The sequence below is a fragment of the Vulpes lagopus genome, chromosome 5 (genome assembly GCF_018345385.1).
Source record: "Vulpes lagopus strain Blue_001 chromosome 5, ASM1834538v1, whole genome shotgun sequence".
NCBI lineage: Eukaryota > Metazoa > Chordata > Mammalia > Carnivora > Canidae > Vulpes > Vulpes lagopus.
This window is the reverse complement of record NC_054828.1, coordinates 108,107,856-108,129,134: the sequence shown is the minus strand read 5'-3', so window position 1 is coordinate 108,129,134 and position 21,279 is coordinate 108,107,856. Positions and strand designations below refer to the sequence as shown.

At 38.7% G+C, this 21,279-nt stretch overlaps 1 protein-coding gene across 15 annotated transcripts in view; it reads left to right on the top strand.

The window, feature by feature from the left end:
* Nucleotides 1–14,272, top strand: part of BIRC6 (baculoviral IAP repeat containing 6) — a 228,904-nt gene extending 214,632 nt beyond the window's left edge. For all 15 annotated transcript variants that reach the window (XM_041754078.1, XM_041754087.1, XM_041754089.1 and 12 more), the window contains 3 exons: nt 2,397–2,585; nt 7,144–7,278; nt 13,129–14,272. In XM_041754078.1, coding sequence (XP_041610012.1) covers nt 2,397–2,585; nt 7,144–7,278; nt 13,129–13,308 — 504 coding nt within the window. In that variant the 3' untranslated portion in view covers nt 13,309–14,272. The remainder of the gene's footprint in view (nt 1–2,396; nt 2,586–7,143; nt 7,279–13,128) is intronic.
* The last annotated feature ends 7,007 nt before the right edge of the window (nt 14,273–21,279 follow it).

Here is a 21,279-nt window from a genome sequence, read left to right as displayed (position 1 = left end):
GCTCCATGCACCGGGAGCCTGACGTGGGATTCGATCCCGGGTCTCCAGGATCGCGCCCTGGACCAAAGGCAGTCGCCAAACCGCTGCGCCACCCAGGGATCCCCATTCACTGTTTTATAGTCCTCCTCATTATCAGCATAGTTTTCCAGAGCCAGGTACTTAACTATTTTAAAAGGCTAAAAGCATTTTACTAATTGTTTCCTTTACACCAGAGATGTTATTATTTCTTAAAATGTAATTTCTTGTTGCAAGTTAATATTTTGGATTATAAACTCTACTTTCCTATGCTTGAAATATCTGTAATAAAATTTTAGATGCAACATGAAAATACAGGAAATAAAAAGTTTAATAACTCTTAAACGATGTGGGGCAGAGGGAGACATATAGAAAATCAGTGTATATTCTAAAGAATAAGTCACAAGAATGGATAGTGGTAGGAGTATAGTGACCAAATGAATATATAAAATTGTAGGAGACTTGGGGATCCCTGGGTGGCGCAGCGGTTTGGCGCCTGCCTTTGTCCCAGGGCGCGATCCTGGAGACCCGGGATCGAGTCCCACATCAGGCTCCCGGTGCATGGAGCCTGCTTCTCCCTCTGCCTGTGTCTCTGCCTCTCTCTCTCTCTCTGTGACTATCATTTAAAAAAAAAAAAAAATTGTAGGAGACTTACTGCTGACTACTTAAATGGCCTGGTAGAAGACCACACAACAGGGTGAATTTTTTTGTTTTGACACAGATAGTAAAAGGAAGCTGATACATGGTTTTTTATTTGGTCAGTTCTGAACTAATTACAATGGAAACTTCTTGCACTTTTGTGGATGCTAATATAAAACTAAAGAGGAGAGGGACTGTAAATTTAGCCCATGAATAAAGGTCTATAACTCATGACTTTGTTAAAGGATCAGAGGATTGACTAGGAGTTAGTGACCCTCCATTACAGAATGAAAATATAACTGTTTATTATTAACTTAAGTATAGCTATATATACAATATACTATGTTATGTAGTAAATGTTTTCCAGTTAATTACTAATTCAATGTCAGTTCATGTTCTGAGAAAACATTTTAGGCAGATGTAGCTATGATAAACAGTGTTTTTTTGTTTGATCCAGGTAGTACTTTTAAGTTTTGTTGATCAAAACGGAACTCATGCTGACCGCTTTTTTGCAGGCATCTGTTACATAGGGTGAAAAGACTTTTATTTTCAGAGTAGAAATAATTTTGTTTTGTATTTTACTGTCTTCTGGATGCATGGTTTGATTTTTACTGAAAGAAAGAGTAGCTACTGTGTATTAATTAAATTTATTTAGTGAGCACTACTACTTTGCTGCCACAAAAGTTTATTTAATTCTCACAGCCAATTTTTATGTAGGTGCTATCTTCATTTTACAGATGACCGATAAAAGTTGTGAAGGGTTAAGTTATTCTGTCTACTGTGGTCTCTGACTTACATATTATACATTGTTCTCAGAGCTAGATAACTTTTAATATTAAAAATCAAGTCCTTTTAAAAAAGAGAAATTTTTTCTTTTCAGGGATTTATTAATGTACTGTTTTTTCATATGGCTACAGTTTATGGCTACAGTAAAGTGTGCCATGAAATAAAATGATTGAACAAGTCAGATAATCCACTGCTCCAGAAAATTCCATAAAGTAAATATTATGACTCCTATATTGTTGAGTTCACTGAAAAAAAAATAAATAAATAAAGAGGCATTTGTGTACTTCCAAAGTGGTATATGTTTTAAAATGCACAAGCACCTGAGTGGAGCAGTTGGCTAAGCAGCTGAATCTTCATTTTAGTTCAGTTCCATGATCTCAGCGTTGTAAGATCAAACCCCACATTGGACTCTACACTCAGTGCAGTCAGCTTGAGATTCTCTCTCCCTCTCCCTTGGCCCCTCACACTTGTAATGTCTCTCTAAAATAAATAAATAAATCTTTTTTTTAAAAAAAGAAGGCAAATACGAGATACCTTTTAAAAAGTATTTTCCTTGGAGTAAAAATAAAGATTGCCTCATGCCTAGTTTTTTTCTTACAAGTGAGTATTAAGAGTGCATGGTTAGCATTCTGCTTTTTGAGAATCAGGGCAGTGCAAGCACAATAATATTTAAATTGGTGGAGGATGTTTATAAACAAATGGGGTTTTTTTAAGCAGTTTCAAGAAATATCTTCATTTTATTTTTTTCAAGGATTCAAGAACATAAAATATACAAATACTATATGAGTCTACTGTACCTATTTTAATTTTACTTTTAATAATACAGTATTTCAGTGTCCTAATGATTAACACCCATTTTATGGTGATAAAAATATATGGAGAACATATTAAAAGATACGGTTTCCTAGTAATAAAAATGTCCCATTATAGCTTGTCTTTATTTCTTTGTTCCTCAGGTGTTGGTGTCTGTTCAGTCCCTTATATTAGTAGCTGAGCCTTATTTTAATGAACCAGGATATGAACGGTCTAGAGGCACTCCCAGTGGCACACAGAGTTCTCGAGAATACGATGGAAACATTAGACAAGCAACGGTTAAGTGGGCAATGCTAGAACAAATCAGAAACCCTTCACCATGCTTTAAAGAGGTATGTTCAATAAAATTAATGAAACATTTTATTAAAGGCATTATAGAATATAGTTTGTTAGTATTGTACTTGACTATATTTAGACAATCTGTGGTATACTAAACTATACTTTTTAATCATAAAAGATAAGTAATATAAATAGAAGCGAATTTTAAAACCCCTACTTCCTAAAAGGCATCTGACTATATTTGGGGAAATTTTTAAATTTCTTATTTTTAACAGTTAGCATTCTACTAGCAAACTGTCTATCTTATTAAAATAGTCCTCATAAAAATAACTCTTTTTTATTAGAGGTCAAGGTACTTTCTACATTTGTCTTGCAAATAGAAATTTTTCCCTTAAACTAATATCCATGTGTGAATATCGAAAAGACATCTTCTTTCCTTTAGGATAAAGTTGGGCTTAGTAAGTTTCTGAAACCTGTCTTCATATTCACAAGTACTTTTTATTTCACCACATCCTGAAAAGGGACTGTTCCTGTGGTTAGTTGTCTCTCCGCAGTCTTTCTAAAATATGATTGTATTCTTCATCCGTGGTATCAAACTACTTTATCACATCTTACTTTAACTGTATTGTGAAACATGTTTCTTTTTAAAAATTGCTTCTCTTCATCATCAGTTTCTTAAATTGTACTAGACACTCAACATTTTAGAGGAAAAATTGGCATGTTATCTGCCAGCAAATTGATTTTTAAGCTAACTAAGCAGTTATGTGTGGCTACTGTGTAGCATTGTACCTGAAATCCTCCTTATCAAATCGCAATGATGAGTATACTTTGAAAGAATGCAAAAAGATCATTTCTTCTTTCATTTTTGTTATTACTAAATGAATTCACACTTTGAATGATAAAGTTGGGTTTTTATTTTCACAAAGGCTTGAAATTTACCTTGAAATGCCATGGGAAATCACTTTTCTTCATATTACTGGAAATACAAACAAGTATTTCTTTGTGCTCTGAAGTGTATTCTGCCCCTTTTCAAGCTTGAGTTACTTATTTTAAGTAATTCATTTTGCACCTATATTGAATGTCAGCTGTTCTTAGGCACTACGCTAAGGTACTCAGAACTCAAGCGCACTGAAGAAATTCATGCTATGAAAGGAGAATATAAGTTTTTCAAGGGCAGAAACTGACCTTCTTTTAGCCTTAAGATTCAAAGAGTGAATCCAGATATATAAACTACTTGATAAGTCTACTAGATTGTACTAAAGTTATTTTAACACTAAAACCGGACTCTTTTTTTTTTTTTTTTTTTAAGATTTTATTTATTTATTCATGAGAGAGACCAAAAGAGAGGCAGCGATAGATATAGGGAAAGAGAGAAGCAGGCTCTGTACAGAGAGCCCTGTGTGGGACTCGATCCCAGGACTCCAGGATCAGGCCCTGGGCCTAAGGCAGGTGCTCAACTGCTGAGCCACCCAGGCATCCCAAAACTGGACTCTTGATTCTTCCTTCCTTCTCTCTCTCAGTAAAAGCACCATCATTTAAGCCCTAAACTTTTACCACCTGTGACTTGATTCTTTTCCTAACATAACACATTCAGTGTGATGACAAATCCTGTTGGGCTCCACTCTTCAAAACATAATCAAAACCGGTGGTTAAAACCATCTTTACCATGACTGACCTATTTCAAGCCACCATTACCTCTTACTTGGACCGTTAAAGTAGTTTCCTCACTGGTTTTCCTGCTTCCAGTTTTGTCCCTCTACAGAGATTCTCCACACATAATCTCATCATCTCACTCCACTGACTTACCATTATATGAAGAAAAAACCCAAAGTCCTTACCATGGCCTACAAAGCCCTACCTTGTCTAGACCCTGTCTTCTTATTCTTCAGTATTCTAGGAATTTAAAGGCTTTTGATACTGGATGTTAGGATGTGCAGCAACTGGAACTCTGATGCACTTCTGACAGGAATATAAATCAGTATAGCCTCTTTGGAAAACTCTTTTGGCAGGATCTGATCAGCTGAATATATGCTGAATGACTAGCAGTTCCACTACTTGGTATGTGCTTCATAGAAATTTGGTACATATTGAGTATAGAGAATGTTCATAACATTATTCATAACTGTCAAAAACTAGAAACCGTTCACCTGCCTATCAACAAAATCAACAGACATAAGAAGCATAAATATAAGAAGCCAGGCATAAAAGAGTAATTTTCATTTTCATGATTCTTTTTATAAAAAGTTCAGAAATGAGTGAACTAACATGCTTAAAGAAGTCAGAATAGAGAGACACCTGGGTGACTCAGTCAGTTAAGCATCCAAATCTTGATTTCAACTCAGGTCATCATAATCTCAGCATTGTGAGACCAAGCCCTGAGTCAGGCCCCGTGCTCAGTGGGGAGTCTGCTTGAGATTATCTCTTTCTCTCTCTCTCTCTCTCTCTCTCTCTCTCTCCCCACACACCTTCAAAAAAAATTTTTTTAAAGAAAAATAAGAAGTTAGGGTAGTGTATTACCTATGGATGAGAATTATCGATGAGAGGTGGCACAAAGGGGACTTCTGGCATACTTGATAATGTTCTGTTTCTCATCTGAGTAGAGATTACATTGGTGTGCACTGGAAAATGCATCCAATTGTACATGTGATTTGTGTACTTTTCTGTATATGTTGAACTTCACTTTTAAAATGTATTGAAATAAGCATGTAAGTATTTATACTCAGTTGATGTATAATTTGTTGGTTCATACATAAACATTTTTTTCTGGAAGAAAAACTGTTAACATAAGGAACTCACAGTTGGGGGGTGACTTTTATAAAAAGCAGATAAGTAAAAAAAAAAAAAAAGCAGATAAGTATAATTTGAAGCGATCATTTTTCTTCCTTAGAACCTAGCTCACCTAGCTCTCAAGGGGCACCCCTGTCATGAATGCTTTCCTGATTTTCCCAATCACATGTGACCCTGAATTCCCAGGGGGTTTTTGGTCTTGTTTTTGCTTTTCTTTGTTTTTTCTTTATCTTATTTCATTTCATTTTAATTCTAGTATAGTTAACATACAGTGTTAATAGTTTCAGGTGTCCAATATAGTGATTCAACAATTCCATACTTTTTTAACTATCTTTTTTGGTGTGCTCACCTATCTGGTTCTGTGGTTGTTGTGGTTCTTCGTGTCAGGTTATGCCTTACTTTTGTGTCCCCATAGGCATCAAATGCGGCAATTGTTAAATGTAATAATAGGACCTTACTGCTGTTTTACATCCCTTCCCAATTTTTCCTAATAATACTTTGTAGGTATTACTGCCCATTTTTAGGGAAGATAAGCTTCTTGGAATATAATGGTTCACCTAGGATATAGAATAGTTTTTTTTTTTTTAAGATTTCATTTATTTAGGGATGCCTGGGTGGCTCAGTGGTTGAATGTCTACTTTTCGCTCAGGGCATGGTCCTGGAGACCCAGGATCAAGTCCCACATCGGGCTCCCTGCATGGAGCCTGTTTCTCCTCCCTCTGCCTATGTCTCTGCCTCTCTCCTGTCTCTCATGAATAAATAAATAAAATATTTTAAAAAAAAGATTTCATTTATTTGAAAGAACAAGAGAAAGAGCACAAGCAAGGGGAGTGGCAGAGGGAGAGGGAGAGGGAGAAGCAGGCTCCCTGCTGAGTAGGGAGCCTGATGCGAAGCTCCATCCCAGGACCCTGAGATCACGACCTGAGTTAAAAGTAGATGCTTAATGGACTGAGCCACCCAGGCACCCCCAGAATAGTATTTTTTAACTGTTACAATATTTCCAAATTGGTCTAATTTCTTACTTAAATTTGTCAGTAGACTCCTACTGCTTATTACACAGGAAGAAATTCTGACTTTTCCAAGAGAATTTTTAAAAATTCCATATGCAAACCACAATGACTACAAGGAAGGTTAACTTTGGAGTGCCTGGGTGGCTTAATAAAGTAATAATAGTGCCTTTTTTTATGGCTCTGTTCTTATTTCTGTATCAATATCTTTGACATTTGTAATGTCTTTATTTAGGTATTTTTGTAGAGTTCTGTTTTTTTTTTTTTTTTTTTTTTTTATTTTATTTTATGATAGTCACAGAGAGAGAGAGAGAGGCAGAGACACAGGCAGAGGGAGAAGCAGGCTCCATGCACCGGGAGCCTGATGTGGGATTCGATCCCGGGTCTCCAGGATCGCGCCCTGGGCCAAAGGCAGGCGCCAAACCGCTGCGCCACCCAGGGATCCCCTGTAGAGTTCTGTTTTAAAGGTAGAAAATTTGACAGTTTTTCTGTTGTCAGTACTTTCCTAATTATTTTCTCCTGGCTATTTATTTACAGTGCTTACCTTGGTATTGCATTATATATGTCTTTATCCTCTCTGTGATATGATTAGCTGTTTGAATGTCTGGTTGCTATAGATCTGGGTATTTCAACACATGTCTTCTGATATCATTAGCCTGATTCTTCCTTGTTAATGTAAAATTCACTAAATTGAGTTTTGTGGAGACAAAATGATTGCAATAGTCTTTTAAATTTCATTTCTTTGTAATGCCACTTATTTTGTCTTCTAAATTCTGACCTGAACACATTTTGTTCCCTTGGTTGTTTTATTCTGAAGGTTATACACAAACATTTTTACTTGAAGAGAGTTGAGATCATGGCACAGTGTGAGGAGTGGATTGCAGATATCCAGCAGTACAGCAGTGATAAGCGGGTAGGCAGAACTATGTCCCACCATGCAGCAGCTCTCAAGGTGAGTGAGCCTTCCTAACAGGAGCCCCTTGGCGGCTTTGGTCAAAGAGTCCTATATTCATTGGTAGAGCCGTAGTCACCAGCGGTAAAGGAATCAGAAGGATTCAAAGAAACATTTATTTTAAGTTCAGAGGCCTAAATTACTACCCAAAAGTCTGTAGAAAAGATAGATTAAATTTGACAGCGAGTTGACACTTCCTGAAAAGGATGTTGACAACAACGTGTGCTCTGTGAATGAGTTTTTGTTCTTTTCCCTTTTCTCTTTTGCAGTTTACTTTTCAATCTACCCAAGGTCCCCACCACCAGTTCTCCACACCAATGACTCTGGCTCCCCTCTCTGTTCCCATCTCTCCCCTGCAGGACTTTACCATCACTTTACCTCTTCTGTGAACTTACTGCCATTCATTTGCAGTTTAAGTTTCATTTTATGGAAGCCTGCCTTGCCTTAGATTACTTGAGTTTAAGCTTGTATAACACTGTCTGTCTATCTATGAAAATACACACTTGGGGAACCTGGGTGGCTCACTAGAAGAGGATGTGACCCTTGATTTCAGGGTTGTGAGTTGGAGCTTCAAGTTTACTTTTTTTTAAAGTTTAAAAAAAATATTTTTTAATTATTTTTTTAAAAAGCTCTCATTTCACTGATCTAAATGTTTGTCTTTTCTACCAGTTTTCATTTGTAGAGTGCTCTGGTTCCTCCTCTTCTCATGCTCTTCAATTCTTTTAGTGTATTTTTTCTTCCCCCTTCTAAATGATTATATACCTGATGGATTACATTTTGGCCCTCAGGGCCATTTTATTCTCTTTCTCTCTCAGTTGTATCTGTACCCTTAACTTTGGCCATTTAGTGTCTTTCTTTTTTTTTAAGTGTAGTTGACATAAAATTTTTATGTTTGCTTCAGGTATATAACCTAGTGATTCCACATTTATATATGTTACAAAGTCACCATGATAAATCTAGCTCTTTGCTTTAAAGGCCATTCGCTCTTTTTTTTTTTTTTTTTTTAAGATTTTATTTTTTTTAAGCAGTCTGCACATGCAACACAGGGTTTGAGCTCAGAACCCTGAGTTCAGGAGTTACATGCTTCTCCAGGTGCCCCAAAAGCCATTTTTCTCTGTCTCTTTCTCTCTCTTTTTAAAATTTATTTATTCATGAAAGATACAGAGAGATAGAGGGAGAAACAGGCTTTGTGCAGGGGGCCTGATGTGGGACTCAATCCCAGGACCCCAGGATCTCGACCTGAGCCAAAGGCAGACCGTCAACCACTGAGTCATCCAGGCGCCCCAGCCATTTTCTCTTTAAACAACTTTTCCAACTATTACCTGGTTTTTGATTTCTCAGAATTATATTATGGCATCTTTACTTGGATGCTCTGTTATTACTTAAGTGAAGGTCTCAAATTAGAATTTCTCTTCCCTCCAGTCAAGTTTTCTTCTCTTTTTTTTTTATCTCTTTTCTTTTTTTTCTTATCTCTTTTTTTTTAATCTCTTTGCTGCTGAGTGCTACTTGAAATATAGCTAACATAATGTGTAAATTTAAGATATAGAACATATTAACTTGATACATTTTATATAGTGTAATATGATTATTATTGTAGCCATAGCACCTCTGTCACATTGTATGATAATCATTTCTTTATTTTGGTTGGAACAATTAAGATATAGACTCTTACCAAGTTTGGTAATTGTAATATATTATTGTTTATAATCACTGCTCTGCTCATTACTCCAGTACCTATTTGTAGACTAGTTGCAAGTTTGTACACTTAAACAGCATCTTTCCCATTCTCTCACCCCTATGCCCTAGCTAGCCACATTTTACTCTCACTTCTATGAGTTTTTTTATTTCATTTATTTCAATTTAATTACAGTGTAGTTAACATATAGTGTTATATTAATTTTGGGTGTACAATATAGTGATCCAACACTTCCATACAACACCTGATGCTCATCACAAGTACACTCCTTAATCCCCATCACCTATTTCATTGAGCCCCCCACCCACCTCCCCTCTGGTAACCATCTGTTTGTTCTCTATGGTTAAGAGTCTCTTTTCTCTTTGTCTTTCTTCTTTTTTCCCATTGTTTGTTTTGTTTCTTAAATGACACATGACTGAACTCATGGTATTTGTCTTTCTCTGACTGGCTTATTTTGCTTAGCAGTGTACTCAAGCTCCATCCATGTTGTTGCAAATGGCAAGATTTCATTCTTTTTTTATGCCTAAATAATATTCCATCGTGTATATATATGTCACATCTTCTTTGTCTACTCATCTGTTAGTGGATACTTGGCCTGCCTCTCTAATTTGGCTCTTGTAAAGAATGCTGCAGTAAACATAAGGGTGTATATATCTGTTCGAATTTAATGTTTTCATATTTTGGGGTAAATACCCAGTGTAGTATGATTACTGATCATAGAGTAGTACTGTTTTTAATTTCTTGAGAAACTTTCATAAAGTTTTCCATAGTGGCTGCACCAGTTTGCATTCCTATCAACAGTGCAAGTGTTTCTTTTTTCTCCACATCCCCACCAACACTTGTTATTTCTTTGACTTTTTTTATCTTAGCCCTCCTAATAAGTGTGAGGTGATAGCTCATTGCGGTTTTGATTTGAATTTTCCTGATGGGGATCCCTGGGTGGCGCAGCGGTTTAGCGCCTGACTTTGGCCCAGGGCATGATCCTGGAGACCCGGGATCGAATCCCACATCGGGCTCCCGGTGCATGGAGCCTGCTTCTCCCTCTGCCTATGTCTCTGCCTCTTTCTCTCTTTCTCTGTGTGACTATCATAAATAAATAAGAATTAAAAAAAAAAAAAAAAGATAAAAAAAATGAATTTTCCTGATGATGAGTTATGTTGAGCATCTTTTCATGTGTTTGTTGTCATCTATATGTCTTTGGAGAAATGTCTGTACCTGTCTTCTATCCATTTTTTAATCAGATTATTTGTTTGGTATTGGGTTACACACGTTCTTTGTATATTTTGGATACTAACCCTTTACTGGATATGTCATTTGCAAATATCTTCTCCCATTCAGTAGGCTGTCTTTAGTTGTGTTGGCTGGTTGTTGTTTTTTGCTGTGTGGAAGCTATTTGTTTGTTTAAGAGAGAGAGTGGCAATGGAAGAGGGAGAGAGAAAATCCTAAGCAGGCTCAATGGCCAGCGCAGAGCCCAACACAGGGCTCAATCTCGAAACCCTGAGATCATGACCTGAGCTGAAATCGAAATCAAGTCAGACGCCTAACTTATTGAGCCACTAGGCACCCCATATTTTTAATTTTAAATCATTTTTCTCTATCTTAAAATCTTCAAATATTATTCAACCCCTCTTTCATGTAGTTTACTTGGTCAGTACTAGATCTTATCAGTGATGCCTTCAGGGAACTGCTGGGAACTCCCCCCACCCCCATTATTTTTATGTCCCACAGCTTTATCTATTTGACCAGGTTTCTTGGACTTAGTTTTCCCCCTTCTAGTTGTTTCTGTAGTCCATAACCAAATTGGTCTTCTCCAAACCTATGTTTAGATATCTCCTTTCTTTTATACACAAAACCTTAGTGGCAAAAGTCCACTTTCTTTGGCTTTGTTATGTCATTTGGTGTCTTGCTTATATCTCAGATTCTTTTATTCTGTTATTTCTGTGTCACTCTGGCCTAGAAATATCTATCCCTGAATCAGTCCCAATTTACATAATTTCAACTACATCTTTGCTGCTGAGTGCTACTTGAGAAGAGTAAGCAGCTACTTAGCTTAATAATTCCACAATAAAAGCATAATATCCCACCTCAGCTAGGCCCTTATAATCATCATATTTTTCCCTCTCCTTCCCTACTTAATGTGTTCTTCTGTTGTCCACAGTGAAAGAGAAATTGGGGTAGAGAAACAAATTACCAGCATGTTGGGATCCCTGGGTGGCTCAGTGGTTTAGCGCCGCCTTCAGCCCAGGGCGTGATCCTGGAGTCCTGGGATCAAGTCCCGCATCAGGCTTCCTTGCATGAAGCCTGCTTCTCCCTCTGCCTGTGTCTCTGTCTCTGTCTCTCTCTCTCTCTCTCTCTGTCTCTCTTTCTGTCTCATGAATAAATAAATAAAATCTTTAAAAAAAAGAACAAATTACCAGCATGTTAATATATTTTGAAATCTTACAAATGTCTACAAGTGTGTAGCTATTTTTATCTTTATAGAGGTCTTAGACATCCAACCCAAATTTAGGTTCTGTGAGGTCAGAGATTATATCTTTAGTCTACTTCTTGCTTTAACATTGTCACTGTTGAACACAGTGCCTCATACGTAAAAATTGTTCTGTAAATGTTGGTTAATATTCAAAGTCATCTATTGACTACAGCAAATTGTCAAAGCCCTGGTGTGATATTTGAGATCATTTCTCTCCCAGTAGAAAATTATAAACCAAGACTTATTATTTGTAGAACTGTTAACATCCCTACGTCTGTATCTCAGTGGTAGCATGTGGTAGAATGCAAAACTATGTGAGCTCTCTGGATCCTCTTCTTCACTGGTTTAAATTAGGAAAAAAAGGTGAGGGGGGCACCTGGGTTGCTCAGTCAGTTAAGCATCTGACTCTTGATCTCAGCTCAGGTCTTGATCTCAGGGTCATGAGTTTGAGCTCTGTGTTGGGCTGTACATGGGCGTGGATCCTACTTTTGAAACAAAAATTAGAATGTTTAAATTGTTTCTAAGGTTTTTTCTGAGCATTAAGTGAAATAATTAGTGTAAAACAATTTGCAAATGTTCTACATAAGACCTGGTACCAGGGATCCCTGGGTGGCTCAGCGGTTTAGTGCCTGCCTTTGGCCCAGGGCGCAATCCTGGAGTCCCGGGATTGAGTCCCGCGTTGGACTCCCAGCATGGAGCTTGCTTGTTCCTCTGCCTGTGTCTCTGCCTCTCTCTCTCTCTCTATGTCTATCATAAATGGATAAATAAATCTTAAAAAAAATAAAAATTAAAAAATTAAAGAAAAAGACCTGGTACCTGATAAATACTTGTTTACATTCAGTAAAATAATGGTGCGGTTTTTTTTTTTAAGAATTTATTTATTTATTTATTTATTTATTTATTCATTATTTATTTATTTATTTATTTATGAGAGACACACAGAGAGGCGGAGACACAGGCAGAGGGAGAAGCAGGCTCCATGCTGGAAGCCCGACATGGGACTCGATCCCAGGACTCCAGGATCACGCCCTGGGCTGAAGGAGGCACTAAACCGCTGAGCCACCTGGGCCTTTATTTTCATTTATGAACTTTCTGTCAAAAATATTTAGGCAGAGGCAGGATGTATTCTAAGTCAAGAGATTGCTCTCTTTTAGCTTAAAAGTATATAAGGGGCACCTGGGTGGTTCAGTTGGTTGAACATCTGCCTTTGGCTCAAGTCATGATCCCAGCCTGGGATCGAGCCCCACATCAGGCTCCCTTCCTCGGTGGGGAGTCTCCTCCTTCCTCTCCCTCTGCTGCTCCCCCTGCTTGTGCTCCCTCTCTCTCTCGGTCAAATAAGTAAATAAAATCTTTAAAAGTAAATTTAAAAAGCATATACATCACACATGAATGGTATCTTATAAATCATTAGCAGTGCTGTTCCTGTTATTGAGATGGGGGCACGGGTAGGGTTTGTGAGCATGCTACTCTGGGCTTTTCAGCAATATCAATTATTTTGGAGTTAGAGATTTTTGCCTATGTTGTTCACTGCTTCTTACAGTAGCTAGTATAAGGAAGGTGCTCAATAAATATTTGTAGGCTTGATGCTTTGGGTTTTGTTTTAAACTCGGTTCCTCCCTCAAATGGTGTTTTGTTAGAATGCCAGAGTTTATAATTCTAATATCACTTGTTTTCCCTTATTTAGCGTCACACTGCTCAGCTCCGGGAAGAGCTGCTAAAACTTTCCTGTCCTGAAGGCTTAGACCCTGATGCTGATGATGCCTCGGATATGTGCAGTGCCCCAGCAGATGCTGAGGAGACTCTAATGCATGATCAGGTCAAACCAAGCAGCAGTAAAGAACTCCCCAGTGACTTCAAATTATGAGCTGCGTTGACTGGACTTCATAGACACAAAGGCTTTGAAGCACAAGCCAAATATGTCAATATTTGTATGTAAGAAACTAATTATGTAATAGTTATTGAAACTGAAACTATACTATGCCCTTAAGGAGATCCAGTTTAATTCAAGGTGATCTTTTATTTACCTGTACAAGAGTGTAAACTTTTTTGTGCTTTTATTTTTCAATTGTGAGAACCACTGATTGGTATGTTCAACAAATTTGTGTATACAAAGAAATGGATAAATCACTGATATATAAGGGAAACTACCTTAGGAAAGAATGTTTACTGAATGTTTATTTTATTTTTTTTTTTTACTGTAGAGTGAGGGGTTGTTAACAAAGAATATATATTGGTCATTCTTACAACTACTATTTAAAGTCAGCAACTTTTCACTGAATTTGATAGATTTTATGTTTGGCCATATCTTCATGCTCATCTTTGATTTCTGAAGACCTCCTACATACACTTAAATAAAAGTTAAATGGACATACTCCCTCTTTTTTGATTTACTGGTACATTTTTTAAATGAAAAATATGCCATAAAATGCATTATAGCTGGAGACTTGCACTTGTATGGATGAATTTATTACATTCAACGTATTTAATTTTATGCCTTCTAATTCTAAGATGCAGAAAAAATAAATGAACATGATTTTATTCTATGCCAACATTTGGGCCTGTGAATGTATCCGTTATTTGAATTTAAATATATGAGAAGGAATGGTCAACTTGAAAAGTCACTCTAAACTGATTTTTTCCTAAAGGGCTCCTTTTTTCCTGGACTCTGGTTTTATTACTAAAGTCACTTGTATGTATTCAAACATTGAGGCTCTGTGGAGCAGAGAGGATACCTCTCTGGTGCTGTTACAGTACGTTCTGTACCTGCCATATAGGCTCATTTTCATGCAAATTCTTCTTAGAGCCAAATAAATAAAGACTTAGGTGTATTAGTATGTCTTGTTTCTAAAACAGTTTGCCATGGTGTGAAATGCTATTTCTACAAAGAATTGGACTCTTTCAAGACCTAAGCATGGGAAAGGAAAGGATATTTTTCAAAAACCAATTATCACAAAATAAAAGCTAAGGTAATTTTTGACAATATTTATATAAAATGAAGTGGCGTGTGGGAACCTTGAATCTGGAGCTACCAGAAGGAGAAGGTATATTCTGAAGAAAGAGCTGCTCTCTGAAGAAAAGGGGGAACTAGGAAGCGTGATGCTGTCTGACATACAAGGCACAGTGCTCCCTAAGCATGGATGAAGGAGGGGACAAACTGCATGGGACCAGAAAATGCAAAGTTCTAAAACACTTACTGTTAGGTGCAGTGGGTGGTAAGCTACATACACCAAGGATGACAAAATAGAGTCCATTTCTGAGAAAGAAGAGTCCATTTAATGCCATCCACACAAATGCCAGCTAAAATCTAGGTATGAAATGATCAGCAGTAAGAAGTAAAATACAGTCATCTGTCTTCCAGGTTTTTGGTTTTTGTCTGTCAGGGTCCTGTCAGGGATGGATGATAAAAGCTACTATAGCAAGTATACTGATTGCCTCCAGCTTGGAATTTTATTTTTAATCATTAAAATAAGGTTGGGTCATTTTTTCCAATTCACACCACTAGTCTTCAGAAAGCTTTACAAGAGGAAAGTAAACAGTACCAGTACTATAAGGTCCAGTTCATGTTTTTAAAAAACCAATATCTTTAAAAAAAAAAAAAAACCCAATATCTTAAAGTCTAAATTTGAGACTGATTACTCTTTAAAATGGTTCCATCTTGGATCCTGCAAGCATTTAAGCGCTCACTCTGGTAGTAGGTACAGGTACCTGCACTTGAGGGTGGAATGACAGACATGGAAACATAATGTCAGTATAATCGGTAAGTCCTCTGATAAGAGTTCTTTACAGGCTACTATTGGGAACACAAGAACACTCAGCTCAGGCAAAATGTCAGTGGGCATTGAGGCAATATGGTCAAGAAAGGCTTCATCAAGGAAGATAAGATATCTTGAGTCTTGAAAGATGAAGATAAAAAAAGTCAGGTAAGGACACCTGGGTAGCTCTCAGTTGGTTAGCTGTCCGACTCTTGATTTTGGTTCAGGTCATGATCACAAGATTGTGGGATTGAGTCTCTCATCTGGCTCCATGCTCGGCACAGAGTCTCCTTGAGATTCTCCCTCTCCCTCTCTCTCTCTCTCTCAAAAATAAGTCTTTAAAAAAAGAAGTTGTTAGCCAAGCAGAAGTTATTACAGACATAAAAGAACAAAGGGAAAACTTGTTATTAACATAATTGGGTTGTAAGAGATAATAGTCCAATGAAATGTAGGCCGTGATGTTAGATAGGAGAGCCTAGATCATAAAAGACTGTCTTGTTCAGAAGCTTTCCACCCTGTGGGTGAGGAAGATGAGGGGAGCAATCTGGTCATACTCTAGTTTAGAGGATGATTCTACCAACTATGGGGAGGCAAAATAACGCTTAGGTTATTTCTGTCTTTCTAATTATAAATAATGCTCTAGTTAACATGATCAATACCTTTATTTCTTTATAAAAGCCCTCTAGAGTCCAGGTGGTAGATCATCAACTAGGACAAAGAGGTAGAGAAGAAGAGTAAGGAAATACATATTTTTTGGTATAAGAATAACTGCAGCATGTTTACTGGCTGAGGAACCTGGGGCAGTGGTTGGGTGGTAGGGAGATGGAGAGGGTAAGCATGAAGGCCTTGGAAAAGGATGGAACACAGTCAAGACAATTGATCTAGTCCTAAAACTATCAACTACGAAGTCGTCTTAAAAGTACCAAAAATAAACTGCTTAGATAACCATTGTAGCATTAAGACTGGTATCTTCAAAGTTAGACAAATGTAGAAAGCACTATAAAACTTTTTTTGATGTCTTACAATTTGGTTTATGTAGGATGAGATGGGTGAGAGTGGGATGTTATAGCCCATTGTCCACTGGGAGCAGCAGTTTTCTCAATGTAATTGTCTTCTTTGTTGTTCTCATTAGATTTTTTCCTTATTTTACACAAGTGGATATTTGGAGTGAAAAAAGCACAATCAAAATGCTACAAACATAAAATGCCAAAAAAAATAACACAAATTAACAGACACATCGTTTTTTGGTTTTTGTGGTTTTTTAAGATTTTTATTTATTAGAGAGCATGAGCTGGGTGGGGAGGAGCAGAGGGAGATGGGAGAAGCAGGCTCCCCTCTAGGCAGGGATCCTGAGCTAGGGCACAATCCCAACCCAGGGATCATGACCTGAGCTGAAGCAGACGCTTAACTGACTGAGCCACCCAGGTGCCTCCAGATAAAACTTTATAATCACTTTTCCTTACATATTTTCACTGTCAATTTTTTTGTGCTGTTATTTTTTTCACCTCTTTATAGACTACAATTTTTATAATATTTTCTAACTATTGAGTAGGAGTACAATTCATTATTTCTTCCAGCATGGTTAATATTTTTTACTATTGATGGTAGGGATGCATACAACCTCACTCACAGACACATACGGTGTTTACAGTGTTCCAACAGGTTTGTGTCCCACCAACCCATAAATTCTAAATTTCGTTATTTCCATTAGAAAAGAACCAGGGCGCTAGGGGTTAAGTGACTGCCTTCAGTTCAGGTCATGATCCCAGGCTCTCTACTCAGCGGGAAGTCTGCTTCTCCTCCCTCTGTCCCTATCCCTACCCCTTCCCCTTCTCATGCTATCTCTGTCTCAGTCTCTCTCTCTCTCTCTCAAAAAAAAAGAAAGAAAGAAAGAAAATGGGGACACCTGGGTAGCTCAGTCCGTTTCTCCCTCTGTGTTCACATGGTTCTCAGTCAGTTAGGTGTCTGACTCTTGGTTTCACTGCAGGTCATGATCTCAGGGTTGTGAGATCCAGCCCCACGTTGGGCCCTGCATTGGGCATGGAGTCTGCTTAGGACTCTCTCACTCTCTTCCTGTGGCCCTCTCACTCATGCTCTCTCACTCTCTCTCTAAAATAAATCTTTAAAAAAGGGATTTTTTAAAATCCCTGGGTGGCTCAGCGATTGAGTGTCTGCCTTTGGCCCAGGTCATGATCCGAGGGTCCTGGGATCAAGTCCCACATCGTGCTCCCTATGGGGAGCCTGTTTCTCCCTCTGCCTATGTCTCTGCCTCTCTCTGTGTGCCTCTCATGAATAAACAAATAAAATCTTAAAAAAAAAAAATGGTGCTTTTGTAATCTTTCTTTCTTTAACCAAGATATTTTAATCCTTTGGCTTATTTGAATTTTTGTCTCTTCTAGTGGTTTAATTTTAAGTACTTTTTAAAAAAGATTTTATTTATTTTACAGAGAGCACAAAAGCACAAGTAGGGGGAGCAGCAGGCAGGCTCCCTGCGGGCAGCCTGATGTGGAACTTAATCCCAGGACCCCGGGATCATGACCTGAGCCCAAGGCAGACCTTTAACTGACTGAGTTACCCAGGCACCTCAATTTCTAAATACTTTTATAAATGGCCTCCTTTCCTATCAGTTAAAAAAAAAAAAAAAGATTTGAAGCAGAAAAGGCTCGAAGTGTTCTGTTTCTACGAACACAGTGATGAGCAGATGGACACAACCCCTCTGCTCACCGTGCCCCAGGTCTCGGTGGAAAAACAAGCTGTAAGCAAGTAATTCAAGGTGCCTGGCGCGCAAAGACCCACGGGGCGCCTGAGCGCAGCTGCATCTTCTCCCGTGGGAAACCTGGTCCTGTGTCCTGTCGGTCACGCTCCTTTCCAGGCCTGTTGTGATGTCAGGGACGCGGCTGAAATCACTGGGCGTATTCTTTGTAAACTTATCCAGGAATTCCCCTGGAACTGCCTGGGCACCAGACTCTTCTGGTCACTGTCTGGCCAGGAGGACTGCAAGTGTCCTCTTGCGTCCCGCGGCCAGGCCATCGGAGTGAGCCCAGCGCTCTTCTCAGGAAACAAGGCCTCCGTCTGCTGACCATCAAGATCCGGCCCAGCTTCCCCACCGAAAGTCATGACTTCATTGCCCTTTCTCAGCCCTTCTCCATACGCCAAGCCCTCAGGGAGAACGTCCCTTGCAAATATTCAGCTGAGAAGCTGATGCTCATCCACCTGCGCTTTCGCTGAAGCCTAAAATGAGATGCGCTTCCAGTCTTTGTGCGCTGCACATCATAAACCTTGTGTAACAGTCGTATTCCTGACAGGAGTCGGTTCCCACTGTGGCCAGGCATTGATGGGGATTTAATCTCACAACTTTAGCTATCTGATTATTGGAAGAACTTTCCATAGACATCTTCTGACTGTACATTTCAAGCCTGGTTTTTCATCCATCATCACCAAGAACCTCTGCTGCGGAGCCCCACAGGACTTACTCATTTTTCACCCTAGGGCTTTCAACTTGTATTTTGTTCTATCATAGGGCAGGAGAGCTGGCTATAGGTGTATTCCTGGAAGCCGGGCCTACGGGTCAATGGTTAATGATACCTTAATTATCCGTAGAAATGACTGCAAACTGCATAAATCTATCTCATTAAACCCAAATCAAATATATCCCCAACTCTGTAGATCCCCCAAATTATCACAGCCACTCTAATGCCATGTGATTGGAGAAGTATATCTGAGTGGAAGGCCAGAGAGACTTAACAATTGACCTGAAAGTATTTTACCTAAAAACAAAACAAAACAAAACAAAACAAAACAAAGTACCCATTTTAAGTGCACAATCAATGGCTTTTAGTATATTCGCAGATATGTGCAAACGTCACCACCCCAATTTTTTTTAAAGACTTATTTATTTGAGAGTGAGAGAGAGAGAACGAGCAGAGGGGAGAGGCAGAGGGTGAGGGAGAGAAGCAAACTCCCCACTGAGCAGGGAGTCCAATATGAGACTTGATCCCAGGACCCTGGGTTCATGACCTGAGCTGAGGGCAGACAAGCCATCAAGGTGCCCCTCCTATGATGATCCTTTAAAATGATGTTAGTGGAACCTCCAGATTGTCAAAGGATTTTGTTTTTGTTTTTGTTTTTAAAGATTTTATTTACACACACACACACAGAGAAGCAGAGACACAGGCAGAGGGAGTAGCAGGCTCCACGCAGGGAGCCGGACGCGGGACTCAATCCTGGAACTCCAGGATCACGCCCTGAGACAAAGGCAGATGCTCAACGGTTGAGCCACCCAGGCGTCCCTGTCAAAGGATTTTGAGACCACTAATCAGTACCTGAAACAAAAAGACAAAGCTGAATGTGTTGCTTACTAATAGTTTGCTGAGGTTGCGATAACAAAGTACCCAGACAGAAAGGCTTGACCAACGAGATCAAGGTGTTGGCAGGGTTGGCTTTTTTCTGAGGCTTCTTTCTGTAAGCTTGTAGGTGATTGTTTTCTCCCTCTGTGTTCACATGGTCTCTGTCTATGGGTTCACATGGTCCTAATCTCCTTTTGATTAACAGCAAAGCAAAGTTTACTTTATGATAGTATAAGGCTCCCCAAAAGGGAGGGGATCGGGCAGCCCCTGTGGCGCAGCAGTTTAGCGCAGCCTGCAGCCCAGGGCATGATCTGGAGACCCTGAATCGAGTCCCACGTCGGGCTCCCTGCATGGAGCCTGCTTCTCCCTCTGCCTGTGTCTCTGCCTCTCTCTCTCTCCCTGCATCTCTATGAATAAATAAATAAAATTTTTATTAAAAAAAAAGGGAGGGGATCTGAAACAATTGCCCTTTTTAAAAATTTTAATTAATTAATTTACATGGGGAGGAGCAGAAGGAGAGGGAGCATCTCAGGCAGACTCTGCGCTGAATACAGAGCCCAACTGGAACATGACCTGAACCTAAATCAAGAATCATATGCCTAAACAACTGAGCCACTCAGGTGTCTCACTCCACAAAAATATGCTAAATCATATTTTTTATAATAAGTTCTAGTCATCAAAATAATTAAATAATTGGACATGTTGAAGTATTCCATTAATTGGTGAGTATTGCTTGCCTAAGTAATGAAATAACATAATTAGCATATTATATCTAGTCCATAGAATTTATTTATGTTGACTTTATTTTTACAAAGTCTTTTTTTTTTAAGATTTTATTTATTTATTTATTCATGAGAGACACAGAGAGAGAGGCAGAGACACAGGCAGAGGGAGAAGCAGGCTCCATGCAGAGAATCCGATGTGAGACTTGATCCCAGGACCCTAGATCACACCCTGAGGCAAAGGCAGACGCTCAACTGCTGAGCCAACCAGGAGTTGCAAAAATGTAAATTTAAGTAAATGTTAAGTTGCATGTTTTCTACTTTTTCTTCTAAAACATCTAAAATGACTAGAATTAGGGCAGCCCAGGTGGCTCAGCGGTTTAGCGCCGCCTTCAGCCCAGGGCCTGATCCTGGAGACCCGGGATCAAGTCCCACGTCGGGCTCCCGGCCTGGAGCCTGCTTCTCTCTCTGCCTGTGTCTCTGCCACTCTTTCTCTGTCTTTCATGAATAAATAAATAAATAAATAATCTTTCAATTTAAAAAAATGAATGGTACATCTGAGTTTAAAATTGTGAAATGGGATCCCTGGGTGGCGCAGCGGTTTGGCGCCTGCCTTTGGCCCAGGGCGCGATCCTGGAGACCCCAGATCGAATCCCACATCGGGCTCCCAGGGCATGTAGCCTGCTTCTCCCTCTGCCTGTGTCTCTGCCTCTCTCTCTCTCTGTGTGACTATCATAAATAAAAGTAAAAAAAAAAATTATAAAAAAAAAATAAATAAAATAAAATAAAATTGTGAAATGTTTTCTAGCTGCTGTCCTTATCTGTTGTAAATAAAATTATATTTCATGAGAACCTCCAGAACCAAAAATAGAACATGAAGAGTAGCAAAGGAATGAGCATTACTACTGAAAAAGGACACTTAATTATGCAAGAATCTGTTGCATTCATGCAAAGAGGGAAATTTATTCATTTATTTTTATTTTTTGTAAGTATTCTATTTATTTATTTTAAATAT